Source organism: Anolis sagrei, chromosome 1 (assembly GCF_037176765.1).
Source record: "Anolis sagrei isolate rAnoSag1 chromosome 1, rAnoSag1.mat, whole genome shotgun sequence".
In the NCBI taxonomy this organism is placed as follows: Eukaryota; Metazoa; Chordata; class Lepidosauria; order Squamata; family Dactyloidae; genus Anolis; species Anolis sagrei.
In genome coordinates this window covers 174,941,367-174,966,673 of record NC_090021.1, presented here as the reverse complement: position 1 = coordinate 174,966,673, position 25,307 = coordinate 174,941,367, and the positions used below count along the sequence as shown (strand labels likewise).

General features: G+C 42.2%; 2 protein-coding genes across 3 annotated transcripts in view; one reads left to right on the top strand and one right to left on the bottom strand.

The window, feature by feature from the left end:
* UBE2F (ubiquitin conjugating enzyme E2 F (putative)) overlaps positions 1-12,943 on the bottom strand; it is a 39,285-nt gene extending 26,342 nt beyond the window's left edge. Inside the window, exons 1-3 of one of the 2 annotated variants that reach the window (XM_060781470.2) lie at positions 12,806-12,943; positions 6,896-7,029; positions 2,100-2,129 (exon numbers count right to left, since the gene is read on the bottom strand). In XM_060781470.2, the coding sequence (XP_060637453.2) occupies positions 2,100-2,129; positions 6,896-7,013 (148 nt within the window). In that variant the 5' untranslated portion in view covers positions 7,014-7,029; positions 12,806-12,943. The remainder of the gene's footprint in view (positions 1-2,099; positions 2,130-6,895; positions 7,030-12,805) is intronic. The other variant, XM_060781461.2, reaches the window with a different exon arrangement.
* A 6,408-nt stretch (positions 12,944-19,351) lies between these two features.
* MREG (melanoregulin) overlaps positions 19,352-25,307 on the top strand; it is a 57,845-nt gene continuing 51,889 nt past the window's right edge. Inside the window, exon 1 of the mRNA XM_060781447.2 lies at positions 19,352-19,582. Within this exon, the coding sequence (XP_060637430.2) occupies positions 19,416-19,582 (167 nt within the window). The 5' untranslated portion in view covers positions 19,352-19,415. The remainder of the gene's footprint in view (positions 19,583-25,307) is intronic.

Sequence of the window (25,307 nt, the reverse complement as noted above, 5' to 3'; positions counted from 1 at the left end):
AATATATACCTAATACCAGTACAAACACATAGAAGAGAAAGAAACATATGATAGAATTCACAATTTAAAAAGCAGTGGTAAAAAACGGACAATACTCTTTATCTGATACTTAAATGACATCAATTCAACCCTTAGATCAGGGGTCCTCAAACTAAGGCCCGGGGGCCAGATACGGCCCTCCAAGGTCATTTACCCGGCCCTCACTCAGGGTCAACTTAAGTCTGAAGTGAGATGAAAGCACACAACAGCAACAATCCTATCTCATCAGCCAAAAGCAGGCCCACACTTCCTATTGAAATACTAATAAGTTTACATTTGTTAAAATTGTTCTTTATTTTAATTATTTTACTGTTTTTAAGTGGTTTTTTAACTACAAGTAAGATATGTGCAGTGTGCATAGGAATTCATTCATTTTTTTTTCAAATTATAATCCGGCTCTCCAACAGTTTGAGGGACTGTGACCTGGCCCTCTGTTTAAAAAGTTTGAGGACCCCTGCCTTAGATAAAACAGTCTGAAATTAAGCCACAACAAAAAAGAATCTAGATCACTGCCAGCTTCATTTTTTAAAATACCATGGAGCAAGACACTCACAAATGTGCCTGGACAAACTTAAGAACCAGGTAGAGGATATCCAAATGGAAGAAGACAGTTATTATCGTATATGATTGCATGTTCTTTATTACTTTAAATATTAGCAGAACTCTGTTTGGAAGTCATGCTATAAGAATGGTGGAATGTGATCTATCCATCTTGTCTCATTTCACAACTTTGGCACACTACTCTGTACTAGTTATAGTTTCCAAACTATAGTCTTTAAATAAATCCCAAAATAGGGTACATCTACACTGCAGAATCAATGCAGTTTGAAAACACTTTAACCTCCATGGCTTCATGCTATGGAATCATGGGATTTGCAGTCTGGGGAGGCATCAGCACTAAAGATAACTCCCATGAAGACTAAAGACAACTCCCATGACTTCTTCGCATTAATCATGGCAGTTGAAGTTGTGTCAAACTGTATCAGTTCTGCAATGCATTGACTTTGGATACAGAAAATTCAAGAAATTAAACAAATCCTGGGTGCATGCATCATTTCCCCCCAAAATTAGAGCATGATCCATTCAATGTCAAGCATTTGGTTTCAATGGAACAAATCTAAGCTCCATTTACACTTCTACCCTTAATATTAAAGTTGTGACTTAATATATTTGTATGTCAAACTGCATACAAAAAAGGAAACAAATGAAAAATGTAAGATATGGACAAAGCATGATAATGAATGCATAATTTAAAATAAATCTGTTGTTGGAACGTGAAGAAAAATATGCACTACTTCCTTCATACCACACACAGTACACTTTGTATACTGGAGATATCTAACTGGCATCTTCTCTTAGAAGCAGTTAATTTTACAAGAAATGGCTTAGATTCCAACTCACTTTATACTATATATCTTAAGTCTGCATGTGATATATACAGGGTGAGACAGCATAACTTCCTTTTTTCAAAACTTAATAAAACCCATTTTATGAATCAGATTTTTTTTTATAATATAGGCGCATACCTAAAGTTTTGTTTTACGTAGCTTTGAAGATCAAATTAGGTAGGTGATGTCCCCCATTCTCCATACTGAGTAAACCGATTTCTGACGTTTGTCATGAGTCTTGCCAGCATAGCAGGCGTTATGTTGGCAATTTATTCCTGGATGTTGGTCTTCAAATCTTGTAGGGTCCTTGGATGGTTCACAGAAACACGGGATTTCAAAAAACCCCATAGAAAAAAATCACAAAGGGCCAAATCTGGAGAGCAGGCCAGCCACTCCAAATCCATTCGAAAAGTAGGCCTCAACAGCAAAAGCACGCTCCTCACTGTTCCAACGCATGATGGCGATTGAAGTGTGTCAGGACAAAACTTTATACTCCCGCCTCTCAAACAAGACCACTAGTGCTCCGCTACGTCTTCAACCTACTGAATGGCGCGCATTTTTAAAAAAGGAAGTTATGCTGACTCACCCTGTATATCTTAAGTCTGCATGTGATACAAACACAGGGAAAATGTCCTACTACTCCTCAGGAATCATGTTGAATTTAATACTTACAAGGTAAATTTGCTTCAAGTTCTGCAACTTCTGTTAAATGAAGGAAAATACTGTCAGTAACAATTTTATTTGTATACCACATTTTCTTAAATAACACTTGAATTATTTTAGATCTAATTTGGTATAATTATAATGTAGATACCCATAGCAAAACCAAGAATACCACATACTGCCTCTCAACATATAAAAAACCCTGAAAACAATTTGCACAAATACTAAATAACAATCCATAGAACCTTTACACAAAGATAATGTATGTTCAGTATCGGATGGTTCTCCCTTTAAAACCCCCAATTCACCTTAGCAACCTGCTCTGCTGGGCTGGGATAGCCTCTGGAGCAGGAGGCTATCCCAGATGCCTAGAAGGGGAGGAAACAAAGTCCTGATGCCCACACCTTGAGGCCAAAACTGGATTTTGCACTAAGCAAACAAAACAGCAACAGTCACACATGATATCAGTACATAACTGCTAGATCGGAGACTGTGACGAGGTCTGAACTTGGCAAACCAAGATTGTAATTTTATTATAAATGATAACCCAAAGCCAAGATTTATATGTGCACATCTACAAAATGTTCCCACTTGTATTTTCCATCTTGTTAACACTTGTGAAAATTTCCGGCCTGTACAGAAAATAACCTATTACAGAAATGGCAGTGATAACTCTAACAATGTAAAGGTATCAGAGCAAAGCTAACACAGACTTTGCCATCTGATCCCTGATCAGATGTGCACTTGGAATGAACCAGACGCAGGGCCTTCTCTATTTCTGCCCCTGCCTTATGGAATTCCTTGCCTCCCTATTTGAGAGCCATGCGTGACTTAGGGCATTTTATCCTAGCACTTAAGACCTGGCTCTTTACTAGAGCATTTGACCCATGTTAATTTTAATATTTGTATGTATGTGTTTTATCCTGTATAATTTCTGCAATGTAAATCGCCTGGAGCGTCTCGGATGGAGGGCAATTAATAAGTAATTAAAGATGATGATGATGATGAAAGATGTGTGTACCTTCAGAATTTAAAAAGTCACATCAAGTCACACCATAGGTCCATCTAATCCAGTACTGCCAACACTGACTGGCAGAAGTTCCTCCTGGCCCTGGAGTTTTTTGGGCGGTGAGGATGAAAACTTTGGATTTTGCAATATTTTATTTTAGAATAAGGAATAAAATGTGTAAAACAAGATATCTTTATATTTACTAACCCAAAAGGATTTCTAAAACTATTTTTATGTCAGGCAAGGAACCCAATCTGATAAATATGGTACCTGAAATCTTTGTTTCCTTTTCTCACTTCTCCTTGTAGGGATGAATACTGTGATATTTGTCTGCTTCCTTTCTGTTCAAAACCTATGCCTCCTTTCAACTTACTCAGTTCCAAGAAAGAAAACTACTACCAGCTCCAACCTAGCTGAACCTATCCAAGCTGACCTTTTCACAAGGCAATTTCAGTGCACTCTGTACTCTCTCTTTCTAATTCTGTCCTCATTCTCTCCTCTCAAAGTTGTGTTTTTCTTTTTTCCTTGTTCTTCTCTCACCAACCACCAGACACTTTTTGTTAAACCTCTGCACCCTTCTCCAGTGCTGCACAGACATGAAACACTCGGTTAGGCTCAGGGTCAGCAATGAAGCGACACTTCCCCACAATGCAGAGACGAAGGCAAATGAAGAGTGCATAAAATCAGGGAATTTTCACTCCAGTCAAAATTTGATTCCTGCAATATGAGGAGATCTGTCCTTGCTGCTGCTTCTCATAAGTGTTGTGTCCTTGCAGCAATGAGGACAGCAAATAACTATGCAGGCAGGCAGAGCAGCTTGTAAGATCCAGTCAATTTAATTTTCAGCAGAAAGAATTTATGATAAGTTAAATGAACAGATAATAATTTTGAGACCTGCACATAGTTTTGCTTTCTCCATAAATCCTATTAACTTTAGAATGCACGAACATTTTAGGAACATATCTATTGTTTTATAGCAGAACTTTCATCAGAATGCGAAGTCTGGAGCTCAAAACATCAGACATTTCTGGAAGTATACCCTACCCTGTCCCATAAGCCTTCGATCTTGAACTCAAGAGAGAAGCTGCATGAATACGTTTATAATCAAGGCATTCAAATGGACAGACAGGCTATTAACAGCTCCAAATTCTCAACATGGTTCAAGTTGTACAAATCTGACCATGAAAGTGCCGTGTACCTAACCAACCTTACATTCCCTAAACTCAGACAAGCTTTTACAGCCCTACAATTCCAAAGTATGCCCTCAGCAGTGTTGGAAAGTAGATACTCAAGCACTCCTTTGGCTTGTCAGTTATGTGTTTGCGGGACCCCTTAAATTGAGGATCTGTCTCACTACTTGTTCAGCTGCTCCCTATACTCTGTACCAAGAAATAAATTCTTAGGGCCTATTCTTTGGTACCTACAATCGAACATGGTTGCAGAAAATATCTTCTACCTATTATCTGATTCCAACTCCGAAATCACTTATAAGGCTTCTCTCTTTACCCAGGCAGCAAATAAAATCAGGGCAACACTGACTGCGGACATCACAGTAGACTGTGCCGGGGATGCTTTTATCTAGCCTGAGTGGGGTTAATTACCCCTAAGCGGTTCTTACTTAAGTTTTTAACATGACTGATCTTTTATACTCGCTTCTTACTTGTGAATGTGCAGCTCCTAGCTCATGTCACACTTGCGTTGCTGCACTTCACAATGTAACATTATGGGGGCTCCAACATCAACAATTTTACAAGACATTGTTTTGAAGTGAATTGCAGCCAAAACAATCTTCTATCAGCATTTCAATACTTATTCTGCATACACTCTAGAGCAGGCATAGGCAAACTTTGGCCCTCCAGGTGTTTTGGACTTCAACTCCCACAATTCCTAACAGCCTTAGGCCCTTTAGTTTTTCCCCTCAGCCACTTAAGCTGAAAAAAACAGTGAAAAATTATCTACCACTATTATAAAGCTCAATGTAATTCACAGCTGGGGCAGTGATTTTAACGTACTTAGTTTTTGAAGAGAGAAATCAATTGTATTTCCCACAGAACATTTTTGGATGAAGCTATTTTAATTCACACCTAACAATGCGTCCTATTTTCTTGGGAATTTCTACTTCTACAGGGTGGCCACTGAAAGTCTTAAGGAGTTGAAAAAGCTGTAGCTTTTTCATTTTTATTTCATTTTTCATTTTTGTAGGTTATGGAGCAATCCTTGGAGATTAAAACAGCTCATATGATGTCCAGCAATGACTAAAACCCATTGTAGATTATTAGAGCATTCCTTGGAGATAAAAATGGCTACATATATTCTTGAGAAATGGTTAAAACTCATTGAATTTTTTCTATTCTCCAGTTAAAGATAATTTATTCTAACGCAGATAAAATAACGGCAACATTTTAATGTCAGAGCATCTCCTAGTGATGATTCAGAACCTAATCTCCTGATTTGAAAGAACTGGATCTTCCAGGAAGAGGTCCTAAACGCATGATGCATACTGATGCAACGCTGAAAGCTGTACGGCAGAATGTCCTTGAAAATCCACCTTCCTCTACCTGTCATTGCTCTGCTCAACTAGGCATTGCTAGAATATCACTTCGGAAGATTCTGAAACTGGATTTAAAAATGTTTCCTTACAAGATCCAAATGCTCCAATCTTTATTACCCAGGCATACTCAGTATTGCCTGCAGTATGCAATTCGATTTCAGCAGCTAGCCAGAGATAACGAATTTCTTAATTAAACTCAACAATCCATTAGGATAATTAAGGGACATCATATGAAGCCATTTTAATATCCAAAGGATGGTCTAAACCAGGGGTCCTCAAACCTTTTAAACAGAGGGCCAGGTCACAGTCCCTCAAACTGTTGGGAGGGCAGGATTATAATTTTAAAAAAATGTGAATGAATTCCTATGCACACTGCACATATCTTATTTGTAGTGCAAAAAAACACTACAATAATTGAAATGAAGAACATTTTTAACAAATATAAACTTATTAGTATTTCAATGGGTAGTGTGGGCCTGCTTTTGGCTGATCAGATAGGGTTGTTGTTGTTGTGTGCTTTAAGACTTAGGTTGACCCTGAACGAGGGCCGGATAAATGACCTTGGAGGGCCGTATCCGGCCCCCGGGCCTTAGTTTGAGGACCCCTGGTCTAAACCTACAAAAAACAAAAGAAACAAAAAAATTGGAAATAAAAAATCTACGACTTTTTCAAACTCCATTTTTTCAGTTTTTATGTGCACCTTTAATCTATCAACATCATGCCTGTTCAAAAACAATCTACAGAAATATACAGTACAGTAAAAGGATGGTGTGCATCTAAATAGCCACTGTACATAACTTAAGTAATTAAAGTTATTAAAGATGAGAACATGTTGTATGTTGTGCTTGCACTGTCGGTTTTTGATAAGACCAACTGGCTAATCAATAAAATTGTTCGTTCCTTCTAACATGAACAAGATTAAAGTTGGGTCTGAAGGACCAAATTAAATGTAGATGCATAGAGGCTAACCTTCAAGATTTGGGATGTAATCTGAGAGCTGACTGCATTGAAAACAGAGAAGTATTTTTGAGAAAACATGCACAGAATTCCTTTGCAGAAGTGTGTTTACAAATGTATACAGTAGTCACGGTTGTGCCTTGGCTTACAACTGCTATGCTTATCAGTTCATATGTGAATTTGTAGAAATGTTAAATTTCCAAAGTTTTCATTGCCTCAGAGCTATATGCTTATGACCACAGCATTTGGCAGATAATGCGACTATCTTTATATATGACATGGTATTACCTTTGACAAGCAATTTATCTCTAACAGACACTCTTCGGGTAGAATCAGAGGTGGGGTTGGATGTACGCGGGCCCTTGACACCATCATCCCGTTTTAGTTTGCTTGCCAATGTAAGCATTACTGCTATCTTCAATCTAAAATAGAAATAAATAAAACAAGACATTTTATGACTTTAAACTATATTTTATTTCAAAATGTAAGGTCTAATTAAATGAAAACATTTATTTCACATGCTCATTTTCTTACATATCATGCATAGTGATAGGTTCAAAACTTGGGGATTATAACTTTTCACAAACCAGTGTTGTGAAAATCAGAAGCTGCAATCAGACCAATGATCTTTATAACTAAGTGCTATCTACTTTGACTAGCAGCATCTCTTGAAGGTCTCACACAAGGATTTTCTTCCCAGTCTCAACCTGGGTCTTTGCTAGAAATAAAATTTGAATTCTTCTGTACCCTGAGCCTATATACTATATGGATTCTTTTCATAGTCAGTCTTAATCATGTTAATCCCTACCTTCTGGTGAAAAGAAGAATGAATAAAGACTTGGCAAGTAAGGGGTTCTCAACATATATTTCAACACCCATGTACCATGTTTACACAGATTAGTCAACAGCAGACTATTTCACCAGAGGCCTATAAAGTGCACACAATCGAAAATCTGCAGAGAAAGAATTTGTGAAGCTGGTACCTCAGATAAGACTACCAGATTCTTGCTTCTTTTAGAACCTTTGTTTCAATACAGAAAGCATTCTTTCACAATGTGCCCTGCCTCTGGAACCCAATCAAAGAATTGTGGTTTGCTCCTCTGCACCATCCAGAGGACAATAGCTTTATAAACAAGCACCTTGGTATCCCTACGGATGTCCCTGTCCTCAAACACTCTCTGCTTCATTCGGAAAAATGCTGCACTCGCAGAGCTTAGGTAGGTAAGTCTTGCATAAATAGACAAACATGTTTAACCTTTTAGAGAAGGCCTGTACAAACTGAGGCCCCTTCCACACACCTGTATAAAATCAACATTGAACTGGATTACATGGCAGTGTGGACTTAGATAACTCAGTTCAAAGCAGATATTGTGGATTATCTTCCTGGATATTCTGGGTTATGTGGCTGTGTGGAAGGGCCTTGAGATGCTCCAGGTGTTTTGGACCTCCGCTCCCAGAAGCTCTAGCCAGCTTGTCCAATAGTCAGGAATTCTAGGAACTGAAATCCCAGGCCACTGATTGTGCAGGCCTGGTCTGGAGATTACTTTTCTTCCAAAATACATCTTTCACCAGCTTCCACCTTTCTCATGATTTCCACTTTGGTGGCCTAATTTAGAGACTTATGTTTGTTTCTGCCAATGAGACAGGCTAAACTATTTCCCTGTTTTGCTGCTTACATATGTTCAGTGAGAGGTTCTAAAGTTAACAGTGGTTTACCCTGACTGTTGCAGGGAAGCGTTGCAACAGTAGGATTTACATTGTTTATTGCAGATTATGCTGCTGCAGCTGCCATAAAAAATATTGTTTCTGTAGCTGCTAAAAAGGATGAGGGACAAAAGACAGAGAGGGGTAGGACTTTGGGGAGGTTGGGTGGAATTGGAGGGTATTGGTTTCAAAGCTATTTTAGTGTATTTATTGTATTTTAGTTTTACCATATTGTTACTATTTAATTGTTTTTAAATAGTAACAGTATGGTAAAACTAAAATAAAAATATATTGCACTTTTAAAACTTGTCTAGTGTGGATTGTTAGCCGCCTTGAGTCCCCAAGGGGGAGAAAAATGGGGTATAAATAAAGATAATAATAATAATAATAAGGTCAAGTATAAAATAAGGTTTTATGAAAGGGAGCTTCCCTACCTTGATATTCTGCGTTATATGCCTATGTGGAAGGGCCCTCAGTTAATTGGGTTCACATCCCAATATATTCCAGTTCAAAGCAAATAACATGGGATTTTATTCAGCTATGTGGAAGGGAAATAGTTCTTCTAGGATAATGGTTCCCAACCTTCCTACTGCTGTGACCCCTTAATACAGTTCCTCTACTTGTGGTTACCTCCAACCATAAAATTATTTTCGTTGCTACTTCTGTAATTTTGCTACTGTTATGAATTATAAAGTAAATATCTGATATGTAGGATGAATTTTCATTCACTAGACCAAATTTGGAACAAATACCTGATATGTCCAAATTTGAATACTGGTGGGGTTGGGGGATTGATTTTGTCATTTGGCAGTTCTAGTTCACCTATAATCAAAGAGCAATCTGAACTCCACCAATGACAGATTGGGCCAAACTTCCCACACAGAACCCCCATGCCTTGAAGGGACTCGCTGGCACAAGCCTCCCTTCAGTCTTGCAGTTCTCCCTCACCTGCACATGCGCACCATGCTGCCATGTGCCAAGCATGCCAGCTCTCCCCTCCCCACTTGGAGTCTCAGAAACAGCCCTCCCCTTTGCTGATAGCCCAACCAATCACAGGGGAGGACGATTTTTGGTGGAGGACTTGCAAGCTGTTTCCAAAAAGGAAGAGACCGATAGGTGGAGAGATCTTCAGCCTTTCCTGTCAAAGGAGTTATTAAGACCATCAGAAATAAATATTTTCAGAAATAAATATTTTCTAATGGTCTTTGGTGACCCCTCTGAAACCCTCTTACGACCCCCCCCCCCAGGGATCCAAACCCCCAGACTGAGAAACATTGGTCTAGGACCGTGATGGTGAACCTATGACACGCGTGTCACCACTGACACACATGGCTATTTTTGATGACACACGGCCACATGCAGTCGCATACAGAGAAGTACACCTTATAAGAGCCAATCTAATTCCATCCTTAAATTTGTAAAAGGCTCTACAAATTTAACATTTGTATGTTTGAGCATTGTTCACGCCATAACTCAGCATGGAATATACATTTTTCTTATTTAAACTATAAATATTGCAAAATTACGTTTATTTTTTCTCGAAGTTGACACCCCACCCAAGTTATGCTCAGGTTTTCGGCAAATTTGACACACCAAGCTCAAAAGGTTGCCCATCACTGTTCTAGGAGGTTTTTGGATCAGAAGTCTACAACTCCTAATGAGTTTTGTCATTTGAATAAGCCAAGAGGTACCCTCCTTTGATATAATTTTAAAAAAGAAATAAAGAAAAAATATAGAACACTACTTGGGAGAGAAATATTGACTGTTACAAAAATGTATAAATGTGAGTACTCATACCTGATTGAAACGTATTTATAAGAAAATGGCATCTGCTCCTGCAAATGTATCACAGTATTCCTAAACGTAGCTGCCTGAGGAAGACTAAAAATGTTGAAACCAGTTGTGTGCTCTACAGACTTCAGTTCAACGGACTGACTTCACAAGCAGCAAATTTATATTTAAATTGTTTACTTGTTCTGATGTATGGAGCATCAACATTATACTTGCAAATTTGTACTTGTTTACCCAATATAAGTTTATATCTCGTACCCGTTTATTGATTGCTAGCCACGTGTTGCTGTGACCAACCTTCCCTCCATCTTTCTCCTTCCCTTCTTCTTTCTTCCTTCTCTGTTTCTTTCCTCGCTTCCTTTGCTCTTTGGTTCCATCCTTCCTTGTCTCTTTCCTTCCTTCCCTCCCTCTTTCATTCCTTCTTTCCTTTCTTCCTTCTCTTTCCTTCCTTCTCTCACTTTTTTATTTCCTCTCTCCTTCCTTCTTTCTCTACCTTTCTTTCCTTCTCTACTTCTTTATGTGGTTTTGCACATGCGTTGTAACGTATTTTTTGGATTTTATAGTCTTTTCTGCTGTGTTTTTCAATATTTTTATGAGTGGTGGTCACTCGTTGGCCTGATAGGTGTGTTGTGTCCAAATTAGGTGTCAATCCATCCAGTGGTTTTTGAGTTCTGTTAATCCCACAAATGAACATTACATTTTTATTTATATAGATTGGCCTATACATACGGTTGTATTTGTGGGCATAGATTACTTTGGTGGACCCCTCTGAAACCTTCTTACGACCCCCCTAGGGGTCCAAACCCCCAGGTTGAGAAACACTGTTCAAGGAAGTTTTTGGATATAGGATTGAAAACAAAATGAAGTTCAACAGGGACAAATGCAAGATACTCCACTTAGGCAGAAAAAACGAAATGCAAAGATACAGAATGGGGGACGCCTGGCTTGAGAGCAGAAAAGATCTTGGAGTCCTCATGGACAACAAGTTAAACATGAGCCAACAATGTGATGTGGCGGCAAAAAAAGCCAATGGGATTTTGGCCTACATCAATAGGAGCATAGTGTCTAGATCTAGGGAAGTAATGCTACCCCTCTATTCTGCTTTGGTTAGACCACACCTGGAATATTGTGTCCAATTCTGGGCACCACAATTCAAGAGAGATATTGACAAGCTGGAATGTGTCCAGAGGAGGGCGACTAAAATTGATCAAGGGTCGGGAGAACAAGTCCTATGGGGAGCGGCTTGGGGAGCTGGGCATATTTAGCCTGTAGAAGAGAAGGCTGAGAGGAGATATGATAGCCATGTATAAATATGTGAGAGGAAGCCACAGGGAGGAGGGAGCAAGCTTGTTTTCTGCTTCCTTGGAGACTAGGACGCAGAACAATGGCTTCAAACTACAAGAGAGGAGATTCCATCTGAACATGAGGAAGAACTTCCTGACTGTGAGAGCCGTTCAGCAGTGGAACTCTCTGCCCCGGAGTGTGGTGGAGGCTCCTTCTTTGGAAGCTTTTAAACAGAGGCTGGATGGCCATCTGTCAGGGGTGATTTGAATGCAATATTCCTGCTTCTTGGCAGGGGGTTGGACTGGATGGCCCATGAGGTCTCTTCCAACTCTTTGATTCTATGATTCTAAGTATATATATGCCTGCAACTAGAGTGGCTCTATACTTTTTGGAAGTTTTCTCTATCCGCAAATATATTTCCATCTGTGTGTATGCTTTCAAATCACCGGTATATATACTCGCTGCTTCCCTAACCTTACAAAATAGTAGTTTTAACTAGTTCTAGGTTTTACTACTCTGATATTCAGTTTTAAGCAATACCACATTATATGACAGGGGAATACTTGATTTCTGTGTGTACACAACTCCTAATGAATTTTGTCAATTGAACAAGCCAAAGAGGCCTGATATTTACTTTTTGTCTGCTCTAACAGGCACAGTTTTGGTAGTCTGATATTTGCCATGGCGTTCAATTTTACCTAGTAGTTGTATGCCTAATTTTGGACAAAGCTTCAACTGTATATACTCCTGGTTCTGCTCTTACTGCAGCGGCTGGGGTCCTTTTGTCCACTCCAAGAAAAATTCTCAATCATAATAATATACTTCCAATCTGTTTCGTCACGTTTTGAAATATTGTCCTTTCACCATTGGTTGTGGCAGCAGCTGCATAGGCCTTCTTCATAAAAGCAGTGCGTGTGTGTGTTTGCGCGGGTCAGAGCCCCCTTCATAGAATAGAATCATAGAATCAAAGAGTTGGAAGAGACCTCCTGGGCCATCCAGTCCAACCCCCTGCCAAGAAGCAGGAATATTGCATTCAAATCACCCCTGACAGATGGCCATCCAGCCTCTGTTTAAAAGCTTCCAAAGAAGGAGCCTTCAGCGCCACTAGAAGCTGCCAATGAGCCCTGGAGTAACCTCTGCTCTGGTTCCATGGGGAGGGAAAGGGAGAAGAGTCTGCTCAATGGGTCGAAGAAGGGCAGGGGCCTTCTTCCCCTCCACAGCACTTCTAGGCAGGCTCCTTGCTCTGAGGGGACGTCCACACCCCGCGGGCGGGGGGGGGGGGAGGAGCCTCACCTGGCGCGAGGGAGGGAGGGAGGGAAGAGCAGGGCTCGCTTAACGGTGCCCCCCATTCTTCCTCAGCGGGCGCGAGCTCTACGGAGCGCCGCACGGGACAATTCCCATCCCTCCTTCTAGTCTCACCTGGCGACGCCGTCAAGTCGCGGGCCGCACAGCAGAAACCGCGGCCAGAACCATCCCCGGCGGGCGCCAGCTTCCTCCCCTTCTCCACCAGAAGCCCCTCCCTCTCCCAACCGGAAGTAGAAAGGGAGGGGAGGGACTATCGGACAAACAAACATGCACTTCTCGACGAGGAGGCGATCTTTGTGACACTCTCGCGAGGAGGAGGGGGCAGGCGGGTTGAGGGAGGATTGTGCGCGTGCGCAGTGGTCTAAAGCGCGCCCAGGGAGAGGAAGGGCAACGTTTGGGCGGAAGTGAAGTTGAGCCGCAGGGAGGGAGGAGAATAAGAGGAATGAATCGAGTGTCTTTTTGGGCTCTTCCACACAACTATCTAACCCAGAATATCAAGACAGAATAACCCACAATATCTACTTTGAACTAGATTACCTGAGGGCCCTTCCACACAGCCATCTCACCCAGAATATCAAGGCAGAATAACTCACAATATCTACTTTGAACTGGGTATCTGAGTCCACACTGACTCCAAAATGTATTTTAGTTCTAAACAGATAATGTGGGTTGTTGTAGGTTTTTTCGGGCTATGTGGCCATGGTCTAGTGGCACTCTCTCCTGACGTTTCGCCTGCATCTATGGCAAGCATCCTCAGAGGTAGTGAGGTCTATGTATTGTCGAAGGCGCTGAACAGACTGTGCTCTGGCACCACGAGATGCAGAGCCAATCTTAAGAAATGGGGCTACAGGGTGGAATCCTCGGCATGCAAGTGCGGAGAAGAACAAACCACTGACCACCTGCTGCAATGCACCCTGAGCCCCGCCACATGCACAATGGAGGACCTTCTTGCGGCAACACCAGAGGCACTCCAAGTGGCAAGATACTGGTCAAAGGACATTTAACCAACTACCAAATTTGCAAAATCTGTGTGTTTTTTTTTCTTTTTAATCCGTGTGTTTGTTTTGCTCTGTTAGAATTGTAATATAATGGTATGGTTGCTGATGACACGATAAATAAATTGTCAAAGGCTTTCATGGCTGGAATCACTAGGTTCTTGTGGGTTTTTTCGGGCTATAGGGCCATGTTCTAGAGGCATTTTTCCTGACGTTTCGCCTGCATCTATGGCAAGCATCCTCAGAGGTAGTGAGGTCTGTTGGAATTAGGACAATGGGTTTATATATCTGTGGAATGACTGGGGTGGGGCAAAGAGCTCTTCTCTGCTGGAGCTGGGTGGGAATGTTTCAACTGACCACCTTCATTAGCATTTGAAGGCCTGGCTGAGCCTGGGGGAATGTTTTGTTCAGAGGTGTTAAGATGTGCCTGGTTGCTTCCTCTCTTGTTTTGTTATTGTAATTTTAACGTTTTTTAATACTGGTAGCCAGATTTTGTTCATTTTCATGGTCTCCTCCTTTCTGTTGAAATTGTCCACATGCTTGTGGATTTCAATGGCTTCTCTGTGTAGTCTGACATGGTGGTTGTTGGTGTGCTCCATCATTTCTGTGTTCTCAAATAATATGCTGTGTCCAGGCTGGTTCATCAGGTGCTCTGATATGGCTGACTTCTCTGGTTGAAGTAGTCTGAAGTGCCTTTCATGTTCCTTGATGCGTGACCCTCAAGAAAAGCTGGAATGTTAAATTGCCTTTGTGTCTGTCTATATATAAATAATTGTTCAAGCTGGGTTTAGAAAAGGCAGAGGAACGAGAGACCAGATTGCCAATATCCGCTGGATAATGGAGAAAGGCAGGGAGTTTCAGAAAAACATCTACTTCTGCTTCATTGACTATTCTAAAGCCTTTGACTGTGTGGATCATAATAAACTGTGGCAAGTTCTTAGTGGGATGGGCATCCCAAGCCACCTTGTCTCTCTCCTGAGGAATCTGTACAAGGACCAAGTCGCAACAGTCAGAACTGACCACGGAACAACAGACTGGTTCAAGATTGGGAAAGGCGTACGGCAAGGCTGCATCCTCTCACCCAACCTCTTTAACTTGTATGCAGAACACATCATGCGATGTGCGGGGCTGGATGAATGCAAAGCTGGGGTGAAAATTGCTGGAAGAAACATTAACAACCTCAGATATGCAGATGACACCACTCTGATGGCCGAAAGCGAGGAGGAGCTGAGGAGCCTTCTAATCAAGGTGAAAGAAGAAAGCGCAAAAGCCGGGTTGCAGCTAAACGTCAAAAAAACCAAGATTATGGCAACAAGAATGATTGACAACTGGAAAATAGAGGGAGAAACCGTGGAGGCCGTGACAGACTTTGTATTTCTAGGTGCAAAGATTACTGCAGAGGCAGACTGTAGCCAAGAAATCAGAAGACGCTTACTTCTTGGGAGGAGAGCAATGTCCAATCTCGATAAAATAGTGAAGAGTAGAGACATCAGACTGGCAACAAAGATCCGCCTAGTCAAAGCCATGGTATTCCCTGTAGTAACCTACGGATGTGAGAGCTGGACCTTAGGGAAGGCTGAGCGAAGGAAGATCGATGCTTTTGAGCTGTGGTGCTGGAGGAAAGTTCTGAGAGTGCCTTGGACTGCGAGAAGATCCAACCAGTCCATCCTCCAGGAAATAAAGCCCGACTGCTCACTGGAGGGAAAGATACTAGAGACAAAGTTGAAGTACTTTGGCCACATCATGAGGAGACAGGAAAGCCTAGAGAAGACAATTATGCTGGGGAAAGTGGAAGGCAAAAGGAAGAGGGGCCGACCAAGGGCAAGATGGATGGATGGCATCCTTGAAGTGACCGGACTGACCTTGAGGGAGCTGGGGGTGGTAACGGCCGACAGGGAGCTCTGGCGTGGGCTGGTCCATGAGGTCACGAAGAGTCGGAGACGACTGAACGAATAAACAACAACATATATAAATAATATATGTGGTGTGTCTATGACATTGAATGTTTGCCATGTACATTGTAATATGTAGATTGTAATCTGCCCTGAGGGTAGAATATAAATACTGCAAATAAATAAATAAACCACTGAGGACAAGTCTACATAAGGACTACCAAATGCAGCACCTAAACACGAATCAAAGAACATGAAAGGTACTGCAAATTAATTCAACCAGAGAAGTCAATTATAGCAGAGCACTTGAACCAACCTGGACATAACATATTATTTGAGAACACAGGAATGCTGGAGCACTCTAACAACCAATGTGTCAGACTACACAGAGAAGCCATTGAAATCCAGAAGCATGTGGACAATTTCAACAGAAAGGAGAAAAGCATGAAAATGAACAAAATCTGGTTACCAGCGTTAAAAACACCAGAATTAAGACAGTAAATAAAGAACACTACTCAGAAACAGAGGACTTCCAGACAAACAATCAAGTGCCACTTAATATCTTCCAAACAAAGGATGCCTCCAGGCGACCTCTATGCAAGTAGCCTCGCTGATTGACTTTGCAGCTACAAGGCTACTCAATCCGTATCAAGCTGGCTAACTGCAACATTTACACTTGCTTCAAACAGATAAGGATTCTTTCTCCTCCCCGGACATTCCACAGATACACAGATACACTCCACTTGCATAATTTGCAACAGACCTCTGAACAAACCTCTGAGGATGCCTGCCACAGATGCAGGCGAAATGTCAGGACAGAATGCTACTGGAACGTCCAGAAAAACTCACAGCAACCCAGTAAAACAATACAATAATAAAAATAAATAAAATAATTTAAATAATTAAAAAGAACAATTTTAACAAAGATACTTATTAGTATTTCAGTGGGAAGTGTGGGCCTGCTTTTGGCTCTTGATATAGGGTTGTTGTTGTTGTTGTGTACTTTCAAGTCATTTCAGACTTAGGTTGACCCTGAGCGAGGGCCGGGTAAATGACCTTGGAGCGCCATATCCAGCCCGCGGGCCTTAGTTTGAGGACCCCTGGTCTAGGACTATATGATGTATCGACAAATAAGGCGTGCAGATCTGAGTAGGGTGGCCTTTTGGAGCTGACAGGTGCTGATTTTGTCAGTGCCGATTGTGTTTAAGTGCAGGCCAAGGTCTTTAGGCACAGATTACCACTGGGATCACCTTGACTGGCATGTGCCAGAGTCTTTGCATCTCAATCTTTAAATCCTTGTATTGTGGATTATTATTATTATTATTGTAAAGAAAATTATTTTTATTGATCACTCAATTAGCCTTTTCAAAATACACAATATTAACACTATGTACAGTATACATCAAGTCCGACTATAAATATATTATTGATTGTGTCATTTTATTATTCTAAATCCATGCATTTATTCATTTGATTATTGTCCTTATGTATCATGAAATATACATTCCAATTCCAGAGGTTAGCCAGAAGAGATAAGGAACTATTTTTAAATAAGCAATGCATGGAATTGGAAGAAGACAACAGAATAGGAAGGACAAGAGACCTCTTCCAGAAAATTAGAAACATTGGAGGTAAATTTCAGGCAAAAATTGGTATGATAAGAAACAAAGATGGCAGGGACCTAAGCTGAAGAGATCAAGAGAAGGTGGCGAGACTATACAGAAGATCTGTATATGAAGGATAATAATTTCGAGGATAGTTTTGACGGTGTGGTGAATGAATTAGAACCAGACATCCTGAGGAGTGAGGATGAATGGGCCTTAAGAAGCATTGCTAACAACAAGGCAGCAGGAGACGACGGGATCCCAGCTGTTTAAAACTGTTTAAAATCTTAAAAGATGATGCTGTCAAGGTGATGCATGCCATATGCCAGCAAATATGGAAAACACAAGAATGGCCACCAGACTGGAAAAAATCAATTTATATCCCCATACCAAAAAAGGGAAATGCAAAAGACTGCTCAAACTTCCATACAGTGGCCCTTATTTCTCATGCCAGCAAGGTAATGCTCAAGATCCTGCAAGGAAGACTCCAGCAATACATGGAGCAAGAGTTGCCAGATGTACAAGCTGGGTTTAGAAAAGGCAGAGGAACGAGAGACCAGATTGCCAATATCCGCTGGATAATGGAGAAAGGCAGGGAGTTTCAGAAAAACATCTACTTCTGCTTCATTGACTATTCTAAAGGCTTTGACTGTGTGGATTATAATAAATTGTGGCAAGTTCTTGGTGGGATGGGCATACCAAGCCACCTTGTCTCTCTCCTGAGGAATCTGTACAAGGACCAAGTAGCAACAGTCAGAACTGACCACGGAACAACAGACTGGTTCAAGATTGGGAAAGGCATACGGCAAGGCTGCATACTCTCACCCAACCTTTTTAACGTGTATGCAGAACACATCATGCGATGTGCGGGGCTTGATGAATGCAAATCTGGGGTGAAAATTGCTGGAAGAAACATTAACAACCTCAGATATGCAGATGACACCACTCTGATGGCCGAAAGCGAGGAGGAGCCTTCTAATCAAGGTGAAAGAAGAAAGTGCAAAAGCTGGGTTGCAGCTAAACATCAAAAAAACCAAGATTATGGCAACAAGAATGATTGACAACTGGAAAATAGAGGGAGAAAACAAGGAGGCCATGACAGACTTTGTATTTCTAGGTGCAAAGATTACTGCAGACGCAGACTGTGGCCAGGAAATCAGAAGACGCTTACTTCTTGGGAGGAGAGCAATGACCAATCTCGATAAAATAGTAAAGAGTAGAGACATCACACTGGCAACAAAGATCCGCCTAGTCAAAGCCATGGTATTCCCTGTAGTAACCTACGGATGTGAGAGCTGGACCTTAGGGAAGGCTGAGCGAAGGAAGATAGATGCTTTTGAACTGTGGTGTTGGAGGAAAGTTCTGAGAGTGCCTTGGACTGTGAGAAGATCCAACCAGTCCATCCTCCAGGAAATAAAGCCTGACTGCTCATTGGAGGGAAGGATACTAGAGACAAAGCTGAGGTACTTTGGCCACATCATGTTGTTGTTCATTCGTTCAGTCATCTCCGACTCTTCGTGACCTCATGGACCAGTCCACGCCAGAGCTCCCTGTCGGCCGTCACCACCCCCAGGTCCTTCAAGGTCAGTCCAGTCACTTCAAGAATGCCATCCATCCATCTTGCCCTTGGTCGGCCACATCATGAGGAGACAGCAAAGCCTAGAGAAGACAATGATGCTGGGGAAAGTGGAAGGTAAAAGGAAGAGGGGCCGACCAAGGGCAAGATGGATGGTTGGCTTCCTTGAAGTGACTGGACTGACCTTGAAGGAGCTGGGGGTGGTGACGGCCTGACAGGGAGCTGTGACGTGGGCTGGTCCATGAGGTCACGAAGAGTTGGAGACGACTGAACAAATGAACAACAACAACATCATGAAATAATTGCATGTGTGGTATATAGTTATTTATTTTAATACATTTACAATAAATAATGTTTATGTACAATTAATCAATCCGTCCTCTTAGGAGCCAGGCCTGACGCCTCTCCCCAAATGCCTAGTAGCAGGATGATGACGTCACCACCAGAGCATCATCCTCCTGCTTTGGACTCAGGGGCGCCCTCCTGGTGTGACGACAACCTTTGAATGGTTCCCAGTCTCAGCGTGCCGTGCCGTCCTTTTCCAGTAGGTAGCGCACGAGAGCTGTTCTAGACACTCCGCTGCGGGGATGGGGATCCGCTGCGCATGCGTCAAGCGGGCTCCTGGCACACCGCGGCGTGGGAAGAGAAGGGAGCTGGATGCTAGGATGCGGGGCGGAGGGTCCTCCTGGTAGGCTCCCCTCTGCCCCTTCCTTCCTTCCTGCTTCGATGGGGCTCAGTGATTGGCTGGGCGCCTGGTGCTGCGCGTGCGGATGCTGCCGGCGCGAGAGGGCGGCCGCGCTCCCGGAGAAGGAGCCCTTGGTCAGGTGAGCCCACTCTGCCAGGCACAGTCCAAGCACTCCCGACAGATGGCCACCCGGTTTCAAAGCCTCCAAAGAAGGATCCTTCACCAGACTCCTAAGCAGAGAGTTCCACTGCTCTTACAGTCAGGACATTTTCCCTAATATTCAGGTGGAATCTCCTTCCCTGTCTTTGCAGCCCTGATGGTGGTGGGCCTAAAAAACCTTTAAAAACCCCCATTGGCTGCCTCCTATTGTGTTTGATTGATGTGTAATATATTTGATTCCCGTACCATATATTGTGCCTGATTGCTGTCTGTATGTCAAGGTGAGATCCCAGTATTGACAACCTCTCCAACTGGGATCCCATCTGAACATGAGGAAGAACTTCCTGACTGTGAGAGCCGTTCAGCAGTGGAACTCTCTGCCCCGGAGTGTGGTGGAGGCTCCTTCTTTGGAAGCTTTGAAACAGAGGCTGGATGGCCATCTGTCAGGGGTGCTTTGAATGCAATATTCCTGCTTCTTAGCAGGGGGTTCGACTGGATGGCCCATGAGGTCTCTTCCAACTCTTTGATTCTGTGATTCTATGATCCAATTGCCAAACTGTCTTTATTTTCTTTCTGGGGAGAATCAACACTTTAGTCCAGGGGTCCTCAATCTAAGTCCCGGGGGCCAGATACGGCCCTCCAAGGTCATTGGCCCGGCCTTCACTCAGGGTCAACCTAAGTCTGAAACGACTTGAAACGTCAGGAGAGAATGCCTCTAGACCATGGCCATACAGCCCGAAAAAACCTACAACAAACCAACAACAACCCTATCTCAAAAGCAGGTCCACACTTCCCATTGAAATACTAATAAGTTTATATTTGTTCAAATTGTCCTTTATTTTAATTATTGTATTGTTAGTGTTTCTTGCACTACAAATAAGATATGTGCAGTATGCATAAGAATTTATTCATATTTTTTTTCAAATTATAATCCAGCCCTCCCAACAGCTCAAGGAACTGTGACCTGGCCCTCTGTTTAAAAAGTTTGAGGACCCCTGCTTTAGTCCTTTGCTTAGCCAAATGCATCATAAAAGCCAGAGATCTCTATAGTCACAGAATGGAGTCCCTTGTCATGATATTGAACTTACCTAGGTTCTCCGACTGATCCTTTTACTCTTGTCACTCTTCGCCCCCCGCTTTCATTTTGTAATGTCATCCCATTTTTACTAAACGTATTTTTTCACCAAGTTTTGTCATTTTTATTTTTAACTATTAAAGGAGTTTTAGGATAGTGGCTCATGTCTATTTGTCTATTTGTCTATTTGTCTGTGTGTTCTTTGTTTTTGTCTTTTATTGTTGACTAGCCATCCCCTGCCATTTGTTGCTGTGGCCCAGTCTGTATATGTGTTTTGTGTGTGTATATAATTATGTATATGTTTGTGTGTATATTTTATATAATTACTTTGGTCACATCATGAGACAGCAAAGTTTAGAGAAGACAATTATGCTGGGGAAAGTGGAAGGCAAAAGGAAGAGGGGCCGACCAAGGGCAAGATGGATGGATGGCATCCTTGAAGTGACTGGACTCACCTTGAAGGAGCTGGGGGTGGTGACGGCCGACAGGGAGCTCTGGTGTGGGCTGGTCCATGAGGTCCCGAAGAGTCGGAGACGACTGAACGAATGAACAACAACAACAACACGCACACACACACACACACACATATATATTATAATAATTACATTATAATACATACACAAAACCATATATATAACAAAAAACAAAAATTACATTATAACACATGCACAAAACCATATATATAGTTTTTTGGCTTTTAAAGCCCCTTCTGCTGTGTTTTCCAGTGTTTTTCTGAGTGATGGTCACTTGTTGGCCTGATAGGTGTCTTGTGTCCAAATTTGGTGTCAATTCGTCCAGTGTTTTTTGAGTTATGTTAATCCCACAAATGAACATTACATTTTTATTTATATAGATACTAGCTGTCCCCTGCCACACGTTGCTGTGGCCCAGTCTTGTGATCTGGAAAATAAGTAATGGTTTCTAATTGATGTAATTTCTTTCTGTTTGTGGGTAAACAGTATTTCTTGTTGTTTCTTTGTCAGTGTTGATGTGGAGATTGTTTGGTTTGCCTACTCTGGATCATGCAGCGTATCATTGTCCTTCTTTAGGGGTCCCTTTCAAATCTACAATATTATATCTCTCTCTGTGTGAATCATATCTATCTATCTATATCTATGGCTGGATGGCTCTTCGTCAGGAAGGTTTTGATTACATTTTCTTGCCCTGCAGAAGGGAGTTGGACTGAATGGCCTTAAGTATGGGGGTTCTGTGTGGGAAGTTTGCCCCAATTCTGTCATTGGTGGGGTTCAGAATGCTCGTTGATTTTAGGTGAACTATAAATCCCAGCAACTGCAATTCCCAAATGTGAATTCTATTTCCCCCAAATTCCACCAGTGTTCACATTTGGGCATATTGAGTATCCATGCCAAGTTTGGTTCAGATCCATCATTGTTTCAGTCCAATGTGCTCTTCCAGACTCAAGGTCAATGCCCACCAAACCCTTCTAGTGTTTTCTGTTGCTCATGGGAGTCCTGTGTGTCACCTTTGGTTCAATTCCATCATTGGTGGAGTACTCCCAAATGGCAAAATCAATTCTTTTTGAGTGAAGGACATACATTGGGTTCTTAGGTGTCTTGTGTCCTAATTTGGTGTCAATTCGTCCAGTGGTTTTTGCATTCTGTTAATCCCACAAACGAACATTACATTTTTATTTATATAGATATGGTCAGTGACTATCTATCTACTATTCCCCTCATTCCATGTTTCAGGATTTTTGATAGTGACAGGCTTCCTCCAGTGATCTGGGGAAATGGATGTCCTTAAAGGACCCAAAGGAGCTGTCCAGGGATGACTCTTGGCTTCTGCCCTTAAACCTGCTGATTACTGATGGAAATTGGTCTGCCCTTCCACATTCATCCTGCTTCAGTGCGAGGATTCGCAATCATAAAGGGACCCCAAGAGCCATCCCATTCAAGCCCTTTCTCCACAACCCGTTTCGACAGATGGACGTTCTTCCTAATATTTAGGTGGATTTTCTAATGTTTTCCTGGAACCAGGCAGGGGAGTTCGTCTCTCTTTCTACTCTCATTACTGGCAGTGGCAGCTGGGAAAACCTGTAGCATGATGTTGTTGTTGTTCATTCGTTGAGTCGTTTCTGACTCTTCGTGATCTCATGGACCAGCCCACGCCAGAGCTCCCTGTCGGCCATCAGCACCCCCAGCTCCTTCAAGGTCAATCCAGTCTCGTCAAGGATGCCATCCACCCATCTTGCCCTTGGTTGGCCCCTCTTCCTTTTTCTTTCCTTTTTCCCCAGCATAATTGTCTTCTCTAAGCTTTCCTTTCTTCTCATGATGTGGTCAATGTACTTCATCTTGGCCTCTACTATCCTTCCCTCCAGTGAGCAGTCGGACTTTATTTCCTGAAGTATGGACTGGTTGGATCTTCTCACAGTAAAAGGCACTCTCAGAACTTGATGTCAAGCATGATGTCTAGGGAATATTTTCCAAACCTATCCATAGAACCTTTCCCTCTCCCACAAATATATATACTCTGGTCAGAAGCTTGTAAGAATCTGTCCAATGACCGATCCCTCGACAACATTGTTATATACTGCTAATTGCTTTATATGTCAATAGAGGCATATATTGGGCAGTTTGATATGTGCTTTTTAACTATCTCTGTTTATATATGCAGAAGTATTGTTGATTTTCTTTATTTGTTTTTGTAATTTTTTAAAATTGGGAAAAATATATATCTCTAATCAGAAATGTTTGTGACCAAAAGTGTTCGGGATTCCAGACTCTTCCCCTCCCCATTTTGGAATACTTCTGTTATATATTGTCGAAGGCTTTCATGGCCGGAATCACTGGGTTGTTGCAGTATTTTTTCGGGCTATATGGCTATGTTCTAGAGACATTCTCTCCTGACGTTTCGCCTGCATCTATGGCAAGCATCCTCAGAGGTTGTGAGGACCTCACTATAGAATCAGAGAATCAGAGAATCAAAGAGTTGGAAGAGACCTCATGGGCCAACCAATCCAACCCCCTGCCAAGAAGCAGGAATATTGCATTTAAATCACCCCTGACAGATGGCCATCCAGCCTCTGTTTAAAAGCTTCCAAAGAAGGAGCCTCCACCACACTCCGGGGCAGAGAGTTCCTCTGCTGAACGGCTCTCACAGTCGGGAAGTTCTTCCTCATGTTCAGATGGAATCCCCTCTCTTGTAGTTTGAAGCCATTATCCTAGTCTCCAGGGAAGCAGAAAACAAGCTTGCTCCCTCCTCCCCGTGGCTTCCTCTCACATATTTATACATGGCTATCAGGTCTCCTCTCAGCTCACAGCACCACAGAGGTACCACAGTGCTACAAAGCAGGGCCACTGAGTACACACACAGAAGAATGCTTTTATGTCCTCTTTTCTGTCCTCTTCTAGAATGCTTCTAGAACATTGCCATATAGCCCGAAAAAACCTACAATAACCCAGTACTTCTATTCTCTCCATAGGTGGCTCTGAGACTCCTTCTACACTGCCATATAGTCCAGATTATCAAAGTAGATAATCCACAATATCTGCTTTGAACTGGATTATATGAGTTTACGCTGCCATATAATCCAGTTCAAAGCAGATAATCTGGATTTTATATAGTAGTGTAGAAGGGGCCTGAGAGCAGAGCCTGGGAAAGTGTATTTTGGAGGGGAGAGTCCTTCCTTGTTTGGATGCCTTCTGCCCTTGAGAAGCTAACCTTCCTAAGCACTGATTCATGGGGATAGGATCTCTGAATATGGAGGCTCCACTTAGCTAGGTTATATTGCGGGGAAGACTTACTCAGCCCTCTCTTTGAATGTTTCCAGCATTCAAGGTCTCTGAAAGGTGATAGTGTGAAGAAACATACTGTGGGGAGAACCTTTCTGGTTCCGGCAGGGAAATCACCGTCAGTGGTTTACATGCAGCAAAATTATGTTCTGTTTCTTTATGATAGAGGATTTCACTGGGCAATTGAAATCAGATTATTCAGAAAGGATGGAAAAGCATTCTTCTGTATGTGTACTCAGCGGCCCTGCTTTGTAACTCTGTGGTGCTATAAACAGCATGTGGTTGTTACAGAGATTTTCCCCCCAAACATATGTTTCATCTCATCAAGTCTTGTCTGTTGCTTGGAGGCCCTCAAAATGAAGTCACTCTTAGTCGAGTTGTTGCATCTTGTCCTGAAAAATTTGAATTAATTTAAATTTAAATTTATGTCATTCCTGAACAATGTGTTGTAAAGAGTCTTGGAAAATGGGAGAGGTTGTAAACCTTATGTTTACAGCTTCCTGACAGCACCAGACAGTCTCCAGGTTGTAGGCCACATGCGGAGGCTGCTTGAGTTGGGCAGCATGGATCCTCATCTGCAGGATTTCACTATTCAACTCTCGTTGTGTGAATGTCTGATGTAAATGTCAACACTGACATGTTGAAAATGCCACAGGCTGTGTAATGAATTGGTGCATGCCTACGTAGAAAGGGTTGCCCTATTCAATATACCTCTGTGCCAGGCATGGGCAAACTTTCAAACTTGGGGGCTGCATGGTGGGCCGAAGCGGGTTGGGTGGGCCAGGAGGCTTAATATTCTCTCTTGATCCCTGATTTCAGTAAGCCTTGCATTTGAGTTGGTGTGCCTGGGATTGTTGTTTGTCTGGGATTTTTGAGTA